The 18,305-nt window shown below is 41.2% G+C and overlaps 3 protein-coding genes across 3 annotated transcripts; 2 read left to right on the top strand and 1 right to left on the bottom strand.

Annotated features, from left to right (window-relative positions):
• Positions 1-393: 393 nt before the first annotated feature.
• LOC137285050 (ficolin-1-like) lies at positions 394-3,667 on the bottom strand. The gene is made up of 3 exons (XM_067817240.1): positions 3,617-3,667; positions 2,264-2,394; positions 394-801 (listed from the first exon to the last, which is right to left on the bottom strand). Exons 2-3 carry the CDS (start codon positions 2,291-2,293, stop codon positions 472-474), a joined length of 360 nt encoding a protein of 119 aa, XP_067673341.1. The 5' UTR covers positions 2,294-2,394; positions 3,617-3,667; the 3' UTR covers positions 394-471.
• Positions 3,668-5,721: 2,054 nt separating this feature from the next.
• On the top strand, positions 5,722-11,500 carry LOC137283755 (uncharacterized). Its single transcript, XM_067815424.1, has 3 exons — positions 5,722-5,790; positions 9,427-9,562; positions 10,545-11,500. Exons 1-3 carry the CDS (start codon positions 5,725-5,727, stop codon positions 11,384-11,386), a joined length of 1,044 nt encoding a protein of 347 aa, XP_067671525.1. The 5' UTR covers positions 5,722-5,724; the 3' UTR covers positions 11,387-11,500.
• A 1,553-nt stretch (positions 11,501-13,053) lies between these two features.
• LOC137283969 (uncharacterized) lies at positions 13,054-15,172 on the top strand. Its single transcript, XM_067815638.1, has 2 exons — positions 13,054-13,109; positions 14,191-15,172. The coding sequence occupies exons 1-2, from the start codon at positions 13,054-13,056 to the stop codon at positions 15,056-15,058; spliced, it is 924 nt and encodes a 307-aa protein (XP_067671739.1). The 3' UTR covers positions 15,059-15,172.
• The last annotated feature ends 3,133 nt before the right edge of the window (positions 15,173-18,305 follow it).

Genomic DNA, 18,305 nt, shown 5'->3' with positions numbered 1-18,305 from the left:
TACAATAAATTGTGCACGTGTACGTGCTCGACAGGTTTTAAGAACACATATATTCCATTTCAGTATTAAACGTTCTCGTCACGAAATGGCTGAAATATTGCCGATGTGACGTTAAATATTAACTCACTCACTTACTCACTCTGACCTTGATCCTTCCAGGATCGAACAGTTATTCAACAGATATGCGATATCAAAGCCAGCCTCTTCATGTCTTTCTGGCAAACACGCATGATGAGACCACACTTAACAATATCCATATGAGTCTAAGTCTGGGTCTGAAAATTTGTTCGTTGTGTCATACTGCAGATGCCATTCCAGACCATTTTGGCCCCGAAGCAAGACAACTAATCACTGAATCTATTCAAAAGTCCCACATTATGGGAATAATTCTGATCCTGAACACTTCAACAATCGAACAGTTATCCAACGGTTGTGCCATATCAAATCAATCCAGTATGTTCCATTGCAGTTCTACTCGGCAATCAGAAAAATGTCTACTCGGACAGCGCTGTAGTTCAGTGTGTGAGGCCAGGACAGCTGAGTGGGGTCCGACGTCTTGTACTGAACTGATGGAGGTTGTGGCTGCCCTGTGGGGTTGTAGCCGGCACATGTGGTGAACCACCACCCAGACTGGTGGATATTTGCGCAGTTGTCACCGCTGTCGTTGTCGTTGTCGACATCGTAAGTAGAAAATTTAGCTCCCAGAAACGGAGAGAGGCCGTCAATCGCTCTATTATGGTTGGCACCGGGTGTAACGCCGGACTTAAACGAGAATTTATAACCGTCTGCTTCACTGCTCACCTGAAAGTAAACATTTCATAGCTATGTCAACTCACTTAAAGGAAATCTCTTAAAGTGCATGTAAACCACATTAATAAAAGATTTCATCTTTCCATTTCTATCGAGCAATGTTCCATTTATGGACACATCCTCCTGATGTAGTCAGATTTGTGACAGTGGCGTGTCTCATGGAAGTGACGCTCTTAATCCAGTTTTGGTCATACACTGTGCCGTACAAATAGTGTTAATTTAAGGACTTTATGGATTCTCATGTGTTTACAGTTGCTTATCTTTCCGTTTCCGCTGAAATACCTTTTCCCATACACAATATATCATCACAAACAGGTGGGGTAGCCTAGTGGTTAAAGCGTTTGTCCGTCACTCCGCAGACCTGAGTTCGATACCCCGCGTGGGTATAAAGTCCATTGCTGGTGTTGGGAACTGTGTTCGAGGCAATACATAAAGCCTGTGAACTTACAATCACTAAAGACTGTTGAACAGTTTCGTTAGATGCATAGATACTTTTTCATGTAAGGTGAAACTCAGATAAAACCTATTCGGTTTAATAATGTTTACTTTTGTTGTAAGATGTTGTTTTGCAGTATCTGGTTATGTACTCAATAGTTTGACAATGCATAGGCAGAAAAATTAAAGTTGCCTTTCCAGTATGTTAAGTTTAGGCATTATGGAAATCCTGATGAAGCTGGTCATATCAGTTCCACAAAAGTGTTTTCATCTGCAAAGAAACATTATGCTGCTGTTACACAATTTGGTTCGCGCCATATTTATACCAGACATTTTAGATAATTGTCGGTCATCGGTAGTGAGAGTATGGTCACATGAATGAGCTTTAGATCCATTGGCTGAGTGATATTTGATGGTGAGTGCATTCACAACTATCCACACCAAACAAACAAACCCTGACATCGTGTTATATGCATGTTCACTTAAAATAAATAATCAAACCGGGGTTATTCCACTTTGGAGATACCACCTGTTTTCTCCGCTGCGTCAATTTTTGCAGCTGCTGTCCTATCGTGGGACAAGTAACTAGACAGGCGAGTATTGAAATGGTATATGCCTTTATAAGCATCCTCAAGCACCACCTTGATATACTGAGGTGTTCTGTCCGGCGACACATGTGTGCTTAAGTACTAGTACATATTCTTGTGATCGGAGGTTCAACATGGTGACTTAAGGTCATCGTAATTGCTGACTGGCACTTTGCAAATACAGTAAAAATGAAAACCGTTCCGCCAGGAAAAGAAAATTCCTAACAGTATTCATGATCCCTAAGAAAACCGTTCATACATTTGTGCATATAAACGAGTTTAAATCAAAAGTTCGAAAAGAGCATTTGTTAATTTGTGACTGTATGAGGGACAATGCACATTACAGTTTGGTCTGGAATAACAAGTAAAACCCACAAATCAGAGGGGAATATATCCAAATTAGTGTCTGATTAGAACCTTCCTTTAAATACCTGAAACTCCTTGTAGCCATAACTCCTCATTACAACTTGCCCATCTTCTTCAAAATAAATATATGTCTTCAGCCTTTGTGGGCGGTTGTTGGTCACATAATGGATCGTGTCCAATCCAGTCCAAAAATTGCCTGAAACATTAACAGTGGAAATGTAATCTTGATACATGTTGAATATCACCAGAATGTCATTTGATCGCACACACACCAGTATAAAATGTATATATCGCGTATGCCACCAGTTTTTGGCGACCCATTCAGTATTTCAGCCTATCAAAACTAATATAGATTATGCTTTCCATAATGCATATCAAGGTTAAACTAGAAAATACCGGAAAAATAACTAGAACATCAAAAATTGAGATTCAATATACTGCATCACTGAGATCCATTGTATTACCTTCAGTAGAGTAAATGCTGTATTATATTGAAGATAATGCTATGTACAAACGGCCTATAGTTTGACAGCAGCTGAAAGTAGATCACAAAACTACCTTTGAATCTTACGGTTATTGTCCCACGCGTATGGGCCCTGGCTGGATTTACAGCATACCTTCAGGTGCAAGCGATGTTTCTTTCTTATATGGGTATTTATAGAGCCCTATAGTCCATCTCATATATATGCCCAAAGCGCTTTCTGTTTTCCCACTACCATTGGATGCCAGTCTCAACAAGGCATAGTTGGGTTGGGTGTTTTTCAACCTCAACTCCCCGGGGATCATACAGCTCGTGCAGCTACTAGGCGCTTCATGTTAATGTGACTTTCCCATCCTTTCGAGTTAGTCTATTGACAGCTGTGCTGCCTGGGACACATAGTCAAAGCACTCTGTCCAAGTTTTACAACACGTTGATGTACTCGAGACAAGGTGTTTGCATGTATTCACCATCACGGATTCGAGGATTGTTTTAGTGCTCAGGGTTGTGTACTGTACAGGGGTTGTGACAATACTGGAAGATGCACACAACGTTGATTCCAAAATTTTCATACCCGATCACAGGGGGCTTGATCTCGGCCCCTTAAACATACTGGATCACTATCCTGGTTCGTCCCACGTTTAGCTATGAATCATTATAACACATATGCTACGATTAGGAATGTCATAATATAACATTATAATTATGAATATAAATGTGATGAATATGCAAAAAAACCCGAAGTACTGGATACATAAAATGGAATCACTGAAGTAAAATGTTTTGACACGTGTAGGTCATTTTAACGCACGCGCGCACGCACGCTCAACCCTTCAGTAACAAGGACAGCCACAGTTTCTCCGTTGATTTTCCTTGATCTCATATATGGAGTACTTTATGCTGAACCCATTTTTATGAACATAACAGATAGTGCATTTACCACTTTTACTGAAGTCCCCAAATCCATGTTTGTAGTCTTCCCATGGACGTGTAAAGTTCACGTAGGGACTGTCAAATCGTTGATTAAGGATCCGTGTCCATCCAGGTGACCAGCCATACATATTACAAACAACCTTAAAGGCTCGGGGAGCATTGTGGGGCTGGATATGAAACACATCAGATTCTGCCGACCTTTGGTAATGATCTGTTGAGGCACCCTCAGTGCAATCTGTATTGAAATGAAAGAAAGGACAAGTAGGAAATAAGATTATTCAATTATGAACTATGCACATTCAACCGAGTTAAACCTACCGAAAAATAGATCACTAATGACAAATATTTATCCTGTGGACAATTAACAAAATGGCATAACTTTTACTCTCCATACTTGCAGCCTTGTGAGATTTTCAAATGTCAAAACAAATACGAATAGTATTATTTTGCTATGATTTACACAGTACCTTCCATGAGTCGTTCACACCATGCACCAATATAGCCACCGTAGCATCGACAGCCATAGGTGTCATTCAGAAAGAATCCGTGGTAATGACAACTTGAATGGTACCCCTGGTGCATAATAAATTCCATTGACAAAACACAACTGAACCATGTTTAACTTTCAAAAAACCTTAAACATGTGAAATATCGGTTACTAAAACTGGTAAATTCACTAATATGATCTAATAATTTGCTGTGGTGTCATCCGATCACAAATCCGGCTACGGGTTTGGGATTTAGATACTCAGATGGAAATGTCTAGATTGGTTGTCTCATAGTTAATTCAGTAATTTGACCAAATAATTTTCCATATTATGTTTTCTAATTCCAAAACCAATCACGAGCATTGATATTGAGCTCGAGGTACTCACATTGAAATGTCTGTACTGGGTGTTGCATCCTGTACTCAACAGTCTCCTTCCACTATTGTGATAACATGTGACAGTGTTCCCGTCAGGTTTAATGCTGATGGACTTACATCTGTTATCCCTTGCGCAGTCGATTCCACATAGCAGCACGCTGATGCCGGCGATGGTCTGGAATGTTTCTTCGGGTGTTTGTGTCGGGTCGTAACAAGATTCAATACTAGTGAATTTCATGTGTGAACGACAGAGGGGAATAATTCCAAATAACAGAAAAATCCAAATGTACAATATTCCAGCCATGCTGAATGAATGAAATGATACGTATTGGACTTTGCGCAATGCAGCTCACGAATGAGAATAACTTACTGGAACCGGCACCAACAAACCAAATAACGTAGCGTCAGTATAAAGACGGGACCAAAGTGCAGTGTGTGTATCCTGTTTCCACAATTCCGAAAGTGACATTATTGATGTTGTAAAGGCATTGTCACTGGTTGCCATAGCTGATACCTAACCCCTTGACTGGTATCAATATGTACGGCACACCAAATTGTATCTCCTTCTTGATCTTGAAATCAATGTTTGCATTCTATCACCATGTTTGAGAGTTGTTATGACGTACAAATCAATGAAGCTATTGGATCAAAAGTGTTTCTGGAATAATTTAAATCGCGTGTGGAAATATGTTGATCGTTCTACCTTCTTCGGGTGACACGAACCAACGGTTTCCATATTTCACTTCCCGTTCATGGTAATCAAACAAGTACACCCCTACCTAACACGTCCACTTTCTCTAAACGTCTTGATCAACCCTTTACAACCCGAACAAACCGTTGAACGCCATTATCTTCCATCTATAGCATTTCACTTGTGCGCAGTCTTGATTTCGAAACCATTGAAGTTATATTCTTCAGTATCTACGACAAACCTATTTTACTGGTTGCTTATTGGTGAATGAACGGACGGAAGGAATGGTGCTCATCGTATCGGTCACTAGGTCTTCTGGTTCAGACTCGATTAGTTACAAACCGCTGACATATGACTCGAATATGGCTTGGGGCAAACGACACATATAACAAATCTCGTTTCAACGTTTCAATAATTGGAACAATTGTATTCCGTATTAGGTAGATTAGACATTTGTGACTTTTATGTTTGAAATTCGTATCCTATTTTTACAACTACGGAGCGACCATCTAAATGTCAGTAACCGTAATTGCCGGATATATCATTTGTAATCTCTTCCATGGGAACCAGAATGATAACGATGTTCTCTGCAGTGGCTGTGTTGCTGGTGTCAGCGCTATGTCCGGTAAGTAAACCTTTCTTCTGCTTAAGTCAAAGGGTTACACTGACATGTACAAAAGCATTAGAATGACGTTCGAAATAGTATGGTTCATGCACTGTCAGGGAGACTTTCAAACCAGTGGACCTGAATGATCCAGTTTTGGAAACAAATTAAGTGCCCGACTATCCTGAGACGTACGTGCACATCTGTTAAATGTCACACTGTCCACCATGCAGGCATGTTATGTCCCCCGAGCGTCACAAACGGGTTCTAACTAAATGTCAAATTCCCCTACTGTCCCCCATAGGAAGACTTATGGTGTGTTAAGTGCCCCATTGTCACACATGGAGATCTACCATATATTAAGTGCCCCACTGTTCTTCACGGATATTTACCACATGTTCCTTTCCCCCATTGTCACACACGGAGATCTACTCTGATACGATACCTCTTTTCGAGTAAACGGGATTTTAATGTATAGGAAATAATGTAGTTCCTGAATGTTTAGGGGCTAATTTCTCATTACATGTCATGTTCTGTCTCTTCAAGGTGGATTTTGTAACAAAGTAAATAGTTGCTATACACATGCAGATCTACCATATTTTAGGTTCTCCCACGGTCACACACGGAGATCTACCGTATGTTAAGTTCTCCCATTGTTACACACGGTGATCTACCGTATGTTAAGTTCTCCCACGATCACACACGGAGATCTACCGTATGTTATATTAAGTTCTCCCATTGTTACATCCAACTGTCACACGGAGATCTACCATATTTTAGGTTCTCCCACGGTCACACACGGAGATCTACCGTATGTTAATTTCGTCCATTGTTACACACGGAGATCTACCATATGTTAAGTTCTCCCATTGCTACACACGGAGATCTACCATATGTTATGTTAAGTTCTCCCATTGTTACACACGGAGATCTACCGTATGTTAAGTTCTCCCACGGTCACACACGGAGATCTACCGTATGTTATATTAAGTTCTCCCATTGTTACATACGGAGATCTACCGTATGTTAATTTCTTCCATTGTTACACACGGAGATCTACCGTATGTTAAGTTCTCCCATTGTCACACACGGAGATCTACCGTATGTTAAGTTCTCCCACGGTCACACACGGAGATCTACCATATGTTATGTTAAGTTCTCCCATTGTTACATACGGAGATCTACCGTATGTTAACTTCTTCCATTGTTACACACGGAGATCTACCGTATGTTAAGTTCTCCCATTGTTACACACGGAGATCTACCGTATGTAAAGTTCTCCCACGGTCACACACGGAGATCTACCGTATGTTATGTTAAGTTCTCCCATTGTTGCACACTGAGATCTACTGTATGTTAAGTTCTCACACGGTCACACACGGAGATCTACCATATGTTAATTTCGTCCATTGTTACACACGGAGATCTACCGTATGTTAAGTTCTCCCATTGCTACACACGGAGATCTACCGTATGTTATGTTAAGTTCTCCCATTGTTACACACGGAGATCTACCATATGTTAATTTCTCCCATTGTTACACACGGAGATCTACCATATGTTAATTTCGTCCATTGTTACACACTGAGATCAACTGTTTTGTTAAGTTCTCCCATTGTTACACACGGAGATCTACCATATGTTAATTTCTCCCATTGTTACACACGGAGATCTACCATATGTTAAGTTTTCCCACGGTCACACACGGAGATCTACCGTATGTTATATTAAGTTCTCCCATTGTTACATACGAAGATCTACCATATGTTAATTTCTCCCATTGTTACACACGGAGATCTACCATATGTTAACTTCGTCCATTGTTACACACGGAGATCAACTGTTTTGTTAAGTTCTCCCATTGTTACACACGGAGATCTACCATATGTTAATTTCTCCCATTGTTACACACGGAGATCTACCATATGTTAAGTTCTCCCACGGTCACACACGGAGATCTACCGTATGTTATGTTAAGTTCTCCCATTGTTGCACACTGAGATCTACCGTATGTTAAGTTCTCACACGGTCACACACGGAGATCTACCATATGTTAATTTCGTCCATTGTTACACACGGAGATCTACCGTATGTTAAGTTCTCCCATTGTTACACACGGAGATCTACCGTATGTTATGTTAAGTTCTCCCATTGTTACACACGGAGATCTACCATATGTTAAGTTCTCCCATTGTTACACACGGAGATCTACCATATGTTAATTTCTCCCATTGTTACACACGGAGATCTACCATATGTTAAGTTCTCCCACGGTCACACACGGAGATCTACCGTATGTTATATTAAGTTCTCCCATTGTTACATACGGAGATCTACCGCATGTTAAGTTCTCCCACGGTCACACACGGAGATCTACCATATGTTAAGTTCTCCCAAGGTCACACACGGAGATCTACTGTATGTTAAGTTATCCCACTGTTACACACGGAGATCTACCATATGTTAAGTTCTCCCACGGTCACACACGGAGATCTACCATATGTTAAGTTCTCCCAAGGTCACACACGGAGATCTACCGTATGTTAAGTTCTCCCATTGTTACATACGGAGATCTACCGCATGTTAAGTTCTCCCACGGTCACACACGGAGATCTACCGTATGTTATATTAAGTTCTCCCATTGTTACATACGGAGATCTACCGCATGTTAAGTTCTCCCACGGTCACACACGGAGATCTACCATATGTTAAGTTCTTCCATAGTCACACACGGAGATCTACTGTATGTTAAGTTATCCCACTGTTACACACGGAGATCTACCATATGTTAAGTTCCCCCACTGCCGCTACTATCCCACACGTACACGGAGATCTATCATGTGATATTCTATATGTTGATATAGTGAGCGAATGTGTTCATTATTTTTCTCCGCTTTTGATATCACAGCGGGATGAATCGAACCCGGAAATCTGGCGTGAGAAGTGAACACTTGAACCACAAGACTATCTTCCCTGCCCTCCTAGCCTTTGTCAGTTATCACTTTCAAATGTGATAATTTACTCTGAAACGGTATCAACCCGTGAAGGTCCCGGGGAAGAATAGGCCTTATGGCAACCCATGCTTGCCATAAATGGCGACTGCGCTAGTCGTAAGAGGCGACTAAAGGGATCGGGTGGTCAGGCATGCTGATGTAGTTGATAACATGTCATCAGTTCATCAGTGCGCAGAACGATGCTCATGTTGTTGGTCACTGGATCGTCTGGTCCAGACTCGATTATTTACAGATAGCTGAAATATTGCTGGTTACTCTGATACGGTATCTCAACGTTAACATGTTTTATCAAGTAAACGGGATTTTAATGTATAGGAAATGGTGTATTGACTGAATATTTAGGGGGTTTTTTTCATCGTATGCCATGTTCGGTCTCTTCAAGGCGGATTGCGGATTCAAGTGCGAATGACAAGGTAAACAGTTACTGGTTATTTTTGGTTATTGTCAGAACACATGGTGTCATCTGAACGCTGTGGTGGTGTGTTTAAGTTATACGTGTCTTGCGTAGAGTGAAACACAAGGAGAGTTGTATCTCCAAATGTTATCTTGACAGGATCCACACTATGTGCTAACACTATTGGTCCGTCATTGGAGTAATAATCACTTTAATTGTAAATCAAATTATGTTTTTGTTTTTTTTCAGGTTGTTACAACCAGCCCAACCAGATTGAAAACCTCGAGTATCTCCGCCGTGGAAGAGGGTGGCTTTGTCAAATATTCAATCCAGTACGAGAGTCCTTCGCAGGCGGAAGCTGTGTGGAAATACGGAGATAAGATTTGTATGTGAGCCAAACGAATGCAAGAATAAACGAACGAACGAGTGTTTGGGTTATAGTATGCATGACAAACCCTCCCATTCAAAATGTCAATAATGTGATTAGGCTATCTCCCTTCCATAACCAATTTGGCATGTACTTTTGTGACCTGAACATTGTGAACTATGATGGTCTAACTCATTAACATGAGAGACAAATTGATCCAGTTAACAGCGAACACTACATTCGAATGCATTAAATCCTCAGATTTCAAGAATATACGCGGATGGGCACAGGGAGTCCTTGTCATTTTGAGACACAGTATATTTCCATGCAAGAACACTATGAACGTGGGTTCGAATCTAGGTTCGCCTAGGTTTATGTGAGACCCCATGACATGACTGGAACATTGTACAAAGCGGCCTTCAGTTGAACTTTCCCACTGGATGAAGGAAGTTTTCAACTCCACCCCACCCACGTACACAGGCTTTTATGTATGTAGAGAATCCCAACAACCATCGCAGACAATTCACTCATTCACCCAAAATGTCCCTATGGTTCCTAGTACATGTGTATGGTGATCTTACTTCAGAAATATATAGTATTGCTTCATACTGTGATCTATAGTATTGCTTTTGATCTTATTACTAGTTTTAAATACGAGTCTGTGGTAATCTAGTTATTTTACTGTCTTTCATTGACGGGTTTTTGCTATTTACTATTAATTATTATGTATGACATTAAATGTTCTCGTCACGACATAACTTCTAACACAGTTTAACAGTGTTAACTGATTGTCCTGCAAGAGGACAAACCAGACATAATATGCATGAAGCATTGGCAAGGAAGGACTTATTGGTTTTTTAAAAACAATCTAAGCCAGACCGGAACACTGAGTAAGTGGTTTAGTGCGTGAATATTACTTAACGCTGCATAAGCACTTTTATATCAAACTGCTTCAAACAGAATAAATAATCGAGATTAACGCCTTGGTTAATTTTTCCAGATGATACGGCCACGGACACGTTCCGTGAAGGTCAAGGACGGTCAGAGCTGGTAGTAAGGAACCCTGTCTATGGACTGATCGTAGCTCTGCATCTGAGAGGCTCCCTGACGGAGTATTACTATGTGTTTGGTGAAATAAACGGAGAACTGGCCGTGTCTGACACATCCATTCGATTTTCACCCGATCCCATTTCCTACACCCCGGGTGAGCCATTCGATATTTCCGTAGAGGCCGAGATAGAGGACCCAGACCTCTACAGTGTACCATACCTTGGTTGGTATTTTGTTGGAATCAACAGTTCCTCTGAAGACGCCCCTATCCAGGTAGTGTCTGCGTATGACGCTCTAGGTCGACGGATTGAGAGGACATTCAACATTGATGCAGGCGTCACAACCGTTGCGTCGTCCCGTCTCTCTCTGTCATCAGAGGAAGGACTGGTGTTTTTGTACACTACGTTTCACAGCAGGAGTTATCTGCCCACACTTGGCATGACACGTGTCGCCTACCTCAAACACAACGATCACGTGGCACCATTCCCTTCAGACTTTGTTGGTGCCTACACCCTGTCAGACGTATTTGAGGGGAAGAAAATATGTGACAAGCGATATACGTGCTCTATCGACTGCAACGGCGTGGGACCGGACATCGTGAATGTGGAACTACGGAAGGGTAGACATGGGCCATTGTTAGACCCAGCTGTGACCTCCAGTAGCGAGTACGTACAATGGAAAGAGTTCCAAATATTTCCGGTAACTCCGGCCGATCAAGGAACTTACTTCTGTATCGCTACCGGCCGCAACGGTCGGACGGCAGAGAAGCAAATCAATGTGGAAGTCAAATGAAAATGATGACCGCCATTTGTCTCTCTGCAAGTGGTCACCACTTATTGCTTATGCTCTTGTTACCAGCGTATGATGAAATCATGAAACCTTTGAAATAAACTTCACTAGACGTCATTTCGTATTATAGTTTGTACACACAGTGAGTGAGTGAGTGAGCCAGGGAATTTAGCGTCGCATCGACAAAATTTCCTCTACAGTGTGACGCACACAGGGTGGAAATTTATATCTGAGTCTGTGGATGCAATGACACGGTTGATCAAATCATATAACACGCCGTGACTCTCAACACGGAATTGTGTCCTCTAACTCAGCCAGCATTCTCTAATATCTGTAAGAATCTCATACTGGAACTCATGAAGATTCTTGGTTCATCAGTCACCTGTCCGGGCGATAGTTTCACCAATGTCGACGTGGAAGACCGCTGAGGGAGAGTGACTGAGAGAATAAGTGACTGTCTGTTTTTAGTTTTGAATACGCCAGAGCAGTGTAACATAGTTACTTAGAACATTTCAGTGAACCACTTGTGTCATCTCTTATGATCAGTGGCAGCAACCAATCGGTAAAAACATCAAGTGTAACCGGAAGTGTCATTAGAGTTACTGTACATAATGGCCTTGATCATTCGAGCAGCTCCGGGATTTGACAGTTACTATAACGCTCCCTAAATACTTATAAAAGAAAACACTAAACATGCATAAGACATGTTACATCTGGACATGTAACACTGTATTGGTATCTTCTTTGATTGACTGAAAAGAATATTTGACTAAATGGCCTGTAGGCTTTAGTAGGTTTAGACGTGAAATTGCATACACTGCAGCACAAAACTGAAAATACCGAAATACGTCACTCGGCATGGTCCGCTGGGTCTGTCCGAACCCTGATAACGTGTCGTGTGTATCCATTGTAATTTATGTAAGATATTAATAAATCACCATTAATTGTCAGTGCTGTGTACGTTACAGAAGCTTTCTCAGGAAGATAATCGAATAGAATGGAAAGTAGTTAATGCCGGTAAACCATCATGTTCAGAGAACTTCAAGCTCAAGCCACCTGTGTGAAACTCCAAAATCTTTCTTTGGATCACGTTGTTGGCTGCCATTGACTGTTAACTAAATCAGGTTCTGCTGTCTCGTTCTATGACATCACTGACTATTGGTCGTGGTAATTCTGTGACGCTGGTTTGTCTGGGCCAGATGCGACTATTTGCTGACTGCCATTGTATATCTGCAAGGTTGCTGATCATGTAAACATTTTTTCAGGATGTGTCGGTTCTACCTCAAAAGATGCATTGGTACACGCATTAAAGGGCATTTTTAAAGTACAGCTTTATTCAAACACAGACATTTACTGTGATGACCTTTTGTTCACCCAAGGATATGCGATGTTGTTACAGCATCCTAATTGGTCGCTGGTAACCGGATGGACATCAGCGTGCCATTTCAATGAATCAGACTGTCAAATTAAACCTGTTGTTGGGAGTGTTTTGCAGGTCACATGAGTGACAAACTTGATGTGTTTGACAAATAACTGTGAACTTTAGTGGCTGTAACTGAGTAAATAATTGCGATTGTTAAAACCAGGTGATAAATAAGTGTACAAGGATGTTTAGTTTCAGAATGGAGGGGTGAAGAAGGTTTTACAGATCTCGCAGGAACATTCCATTAATGACCTCTGTTGCCATCAAACCTCTTGTACAAACTCTCATCATCAGCCGAATCGAGTACTGTAACTCTCTTCTTCAACAACCTCCCACCAAGAGTCCATCACGTCTGCAAAGACTACAAAATAAATTATTCAGTAGCAGTACGAATTACGCGCACTGACCAAATCACTCCAGTTCTTAGATTTCTGCACTGGTTGCCAGTTCAACAGGGAATATTGCACCTCAAACTCACCTGTGTGAATCAGAGCACAGGGGTGCACCCCCTTACGCTCCCATATCGACAAATCCGCTGTAGAAAAGGAAAAAAAAATTAAATCATCCCCTTTGTATAAAATATACTGACACCATTCAGCGTAACGCTAAAGAAAACATTTTTCATTTATGAACGGAGTCCATCGTTACATTCGAATGCATTAAATCCTCAGATTTCAAGAATATACGCGGATGGGCACAGGGAGTCCTTGTCATTTTGAGACACAGTATATTTCTATGCAAGAACACAATGAACGTGGGTTCGAATCTAGGTTCGCCTAGGTTTATGTGAGACCCCATGACATGACTGGAACATTGTACAAAGCGGCCTTCAGTTGAACTTTCCCACTGGATGAAGGAAGTTTTCAACTCCACCCCACCCACGTACACAGGCTTTTATGTATGTAGAGAATCCCAACAACCATCGCAGACAATTCACTCATTCACCCAAAATGTCCCTATGGTTCCTAGTACATGTGTATGGTGATCTTACTTCAGAAATATATAGTATTGCTTCATACTGTGATCTATAGTATTGCTTTTGATCTTATTACTAGTTTTAAATACGAGTCTGTGGTAATCTAGTTATTTTACTGTCTTTCATTGACGGGTTTTTGCTATTTACTATTAATTATTATGTATGACATTAAATGTTCTCGTCACGACATAACTTCTAACACAGTTTAACAGTGTTAACTGATTGTCCTGCAAGAGGACAAACCAGACATAATATGCATGAAGCATTGGCAAGGAAGGACTTATTGGTTTTTTAAAAACAATCTAAGCCAGACCGGAACACTGAGTAAGTGGTTTAGTGCGTGAATATTACTTAACGCTGCATAAGCACTTTTATATCAAACTGCTTCAAACAGAATAAATAATCGAGATTAACGCCTTGGTTAATTTTTCCAGATGATACGGCCACGGACACGTTCCGTGAAGGTCAAGGACGGTCAGAGCTGGTAGTAAGGAACCCTGTCTATGGACTGATCGTAGCTCTGCATCTGAGAGGCTCCCTGACGGAGTATTACTATGTGTTTGGTGAAATAAACGGAGAACTGGCCGTGTCTGACACATCCATTCGATTTTCACCCGATCCCATTTCCTACACCCCGGGTGAGCCATTCGATATTTCCGTAGAGGCCGAGATAGAGGACCCAGACCTCTACAGTGTACCATACCTTGGTTGGTATTTTGTTGGAATCAACAGTTCCTCTGAAGACGCCCCTATCCAGGTAGTGTCTGCGTATGACGCTCTAGGTCGACGGATTGAGAGGACATTCAACATTGATGCAGGCGTCACAACCGTTGCGTCGTCCCGTCTCTCTCTGTCATCAGAGGAAGGACTGGTGTTTTTGTACACTACGTTTCACAGCAGGAGTTATCTGCCCACACTTGGCATGACACGTGTCGCCTACCTCAAACACAACGATCACGTGGCACCATTCCCTTCAGACTTTGTTGGTGCCTACACCCTGTCAGACGTATTTGAGGGGAAGAAAATATGTGACAAGCGATATACGTGCTCTATCGACTGCAACGGCGTGGGACCGGACATCGTGAATGTGGAACTACGGAAGGGTAGACATGGGCCATTGTTAGACCCAGCTGTGACCTCCAGTAGCGAGTACGTACAATGGAAAGAGTTCCAAATATTTCCGGTAACTCCGGCCGATCAAGGAACTTACTTCTGTATCGCTACCGGCCGCAACGGTCGGACGGCAGAGAAGCAAATCAATGTGGAAGTCAAATGAAAATGATGACCGCCATTTGTCTCTCTGCAAGTGGTCACCACTTATTGCTTATGCTCTTGTTACCAGCGTATGATGAAATCATGAAACCTTTGAAATAAACTTCACTAGACGTCATTTCGTATTATAGTTTGTACACACAGTGAGTGAGTGAGTGAGCCAGGGAATTTAGCGTCGCATCGACAAAATTTCCTCTACAGTGTGACGCACACAGGGTGGAAATTTATATCTGAGTCTGTGGATGCAATGACACGGTTGATCAAATCATATAACACGCCGTGACTCTCAACACGGAATTGTGTCCTCTAACTCAGCCAGCATTCTCTAATATCTGTAAGAATCTCATACTGGAACTCATGAAGATTCTTGGTTCATCAGTCACCTGTCCGGGCGATAGTTTCACCAATGTCGACGTGGAAGACCGCTGAGGGAGAGTGACTGAGAGAATAAGTGACTGAGTCTGTTTTTAGTTTTGAATACGCCAGAGCAGTGTAACATAGTTACTTAGAACATTTCAGTGAACCACTTGTGTCATCTCTTATGATCAGTGGCAGCAACCAATCGGTAAAAACATCAAGTGTAACCGGAAGTGTCATTAGAGTTACTGTACATAATGGCCTTGATCATTCGAGCAGCTCCGGGATTTGACAGTTACTATAACGCTCCCTAAATACTTATAAAAGAAAACACTAAACATGCATAAGACATGTTACATCTGGACATGTAACACTGTATTGGTATCTTCTTTGATTGACTGAAAAGAATATTTGACTAAATGGCCTGTAGGCTTTAGTAGGTTTAGACGTGAAATTGCATACACTGCAGCACAAAACTGAAAATACCGAAATACGTCACTCGGCATGGTCCGCTGGGTCTGTCCGAACCCTGATAACGTGTCGTGTGTATCCATTGTAATTTATGTAAGATATTAATAAATCACCATTAATTGTCAGTGCTGTGTACGTTACAGAAGCTTTCTCAGGAAGATAATCGAATAGAATGGAAAGTAGTTAATGCCGGTAAACCATCATGTTCAGAGAACTTCAAGCTCAAGCCACCTGTGTGAAACTCCAAAATCTTTCTTTGGATCACGTTGTTGGCTGCCATTGACTGTTAACTAAATCAGGTTCTGCTGTCTCGTTCTATGACATCACTGACTATTGGTCGTGGTAATTCTGTGACGCTGGTTTGTCTGGGCCAGATGCGACTATTTGCTGACTGCCATTGTATATCTGCAAGGTTGCTGATCATGTAAACATTTTTTCAGGATGTGTCGGTTCTACCTCAAAAGATGCATTGGTACACGCATTAAAGGGCATTTTTAAAGTACAGCTTTATTCAAACACAGACATTTACTGTGATGACCTTTTGTTCACCCAAGGATATGCGATGTTGTTACAGCATCCTAATTGGTCGCTGGTAACCGGATGGACATCAGCGTGCCATTTCAATGAATCAGACTGTCAAATTAAACCTGTTGTTGGGAGTGTTTTGCAGGTCACATGAGTAACAAACTTGATGTGTTTGACAAATAACTGTGAACTTTAGTGGCTGTAACTGAGTAAATAATTGCGATTGTTAAAACCAGGTGATAAATAAGTGTACAAGGATGTTTAGTTTCAGAATGGAGGGGTGAAGAAGGTTTTACAGATCTCGCAGGAACATTCCATTAATGACCTCTGTTGCCATCAAACCTCTTGTACAAACTCTCATCATCAGCCGAATCGAGTACTGTAACTCTCTTCTTCAACAACCTCCCACCAAGAGTCCATCACGTCTGCAAAGACTACAAAATAAATTATTCAGTAGCAGTACGAATTACACGCACTGACCAAATCACTCCAGTTCTTAGATTTCTGCACTGGTTGCCAGTTCAACAGGGAATATTGCACCTCAAACTCACCTGTGTGAATCAGAGCACAGGGGTGCACCCCCTTACGCTCCCATATCGACAAATCCGCTGTAGAAAAGGAAAAAAAAATTAAATCATCCCCTTTGTATAAAATATACTGACACCATTCAGCGTAACGCTAAAGAAAACATTTTTCATTTATGAACGGTGTCCATCGTTAGATCAGTAACATTATGCATTTGAATTATACTTGTTTTCCTTGTGGCACTAGTACTGATCCGCCAATGTAAGGTCATGGCTACACTGCGTGACGCCATGCCAAGGTGACGTCATAACAATCTGTTTAACTGTAATCACTTTTTCCTGAAGATAAAAAACATAAAATAGATAGATAGATAGATAGATAGATAGATAGATAGATAGATAGATAGATAGATAGATAGATAGATAGATAGATAGATAGACAGACAGATAGATAGATAGATAGATAGATAGATAGATAGATAGATAGATAGATAGACAGAAGTCTAACTGTTCAATAACACAAGGTCCAGGCCTGATCTTCCACAAGATACTCTATCACCCTTGTACCTTGACTGATCCATCATTAGTTACCTTCCCACGTTTTCAATGGAGAGTTTGTCGAGTCCAAATGTCATGCCAATATCATTAGAAAAGGGCCCGACAAGAAGAACCAACTCGGTATCTCCTTTGGCAAGGAGGTCAGTGTTATCAATGTACAGGCGATGAGCACTTGGTGTTGGATATCTGTGCTGAGGAGGTCAGGGATAATACCCCTCCACTTTATTGAGCAGAAAACTCAAAGGATGTAAAAACAAATAAAACAACAAAGCACTGAAGGAGTCCCCCTGAAATAATCCCATTCTGATTGGAATAGATTCCGAAGTCTGCATCTGTCATTACTGATACATCTCAAGTTCAACCGAACAGCAACTTATCAAAGAGTAAATCAAGAAGTCGCTCATGGAGGTCAATACACTGAAGAGACTTCAGAATCCATTCTAGAGGGACATATGCTTCTTTGTAGTCAATACAGAACATGTGGAGGTTGTGGTCATATGTTTTAATCTGTTCCAAAAACATTTTTATTTTTGTGTTTGTTTGTGTTTGTTTGTTTGTTTTTCTTTAATTATTTATTTTGTGGTTTTTTGTTTTGTTTTTTGCATTTAATTTTTTTTTTTTGGGGGGGGGGGGGTGTGGTTGTTGGGTTTTTTGTGGGTTTTTTTTGTTTTGTTTTGTTTTCTTGGGGTTTTTGGAGGTTTTCTTGCTAATATTTGTATAGCACCGAAATCCAGTTAAAGCGCTTAACGGCGTTTTGTTGTGTTCCTTCGATCATTGGATATCCATCACAACGGCACATCGTATTTTCAATCTCAA

Source organism: Haliotis asinina, chromosome 5, assembly GCF_037392515.1.
Source record: "Haliotis asinina isolate JCU_RB_2024 chromosome 5, JCU_Hal_asi_v2, whole genome shotgun sequence".
Classification (NCBI taxonomy): domain Eukaryota; kingdom Metazoa; phylum Mollusca; class Gastropoda; order Lepetellida; family Haliotidae; genus Haliotis; species Haliotis asinina.
The sequence above is the reverse complement of the archived record's forward strand: the minus strand, read 5'-3'. Positions and strand labels throughout refer to the sequence as shown.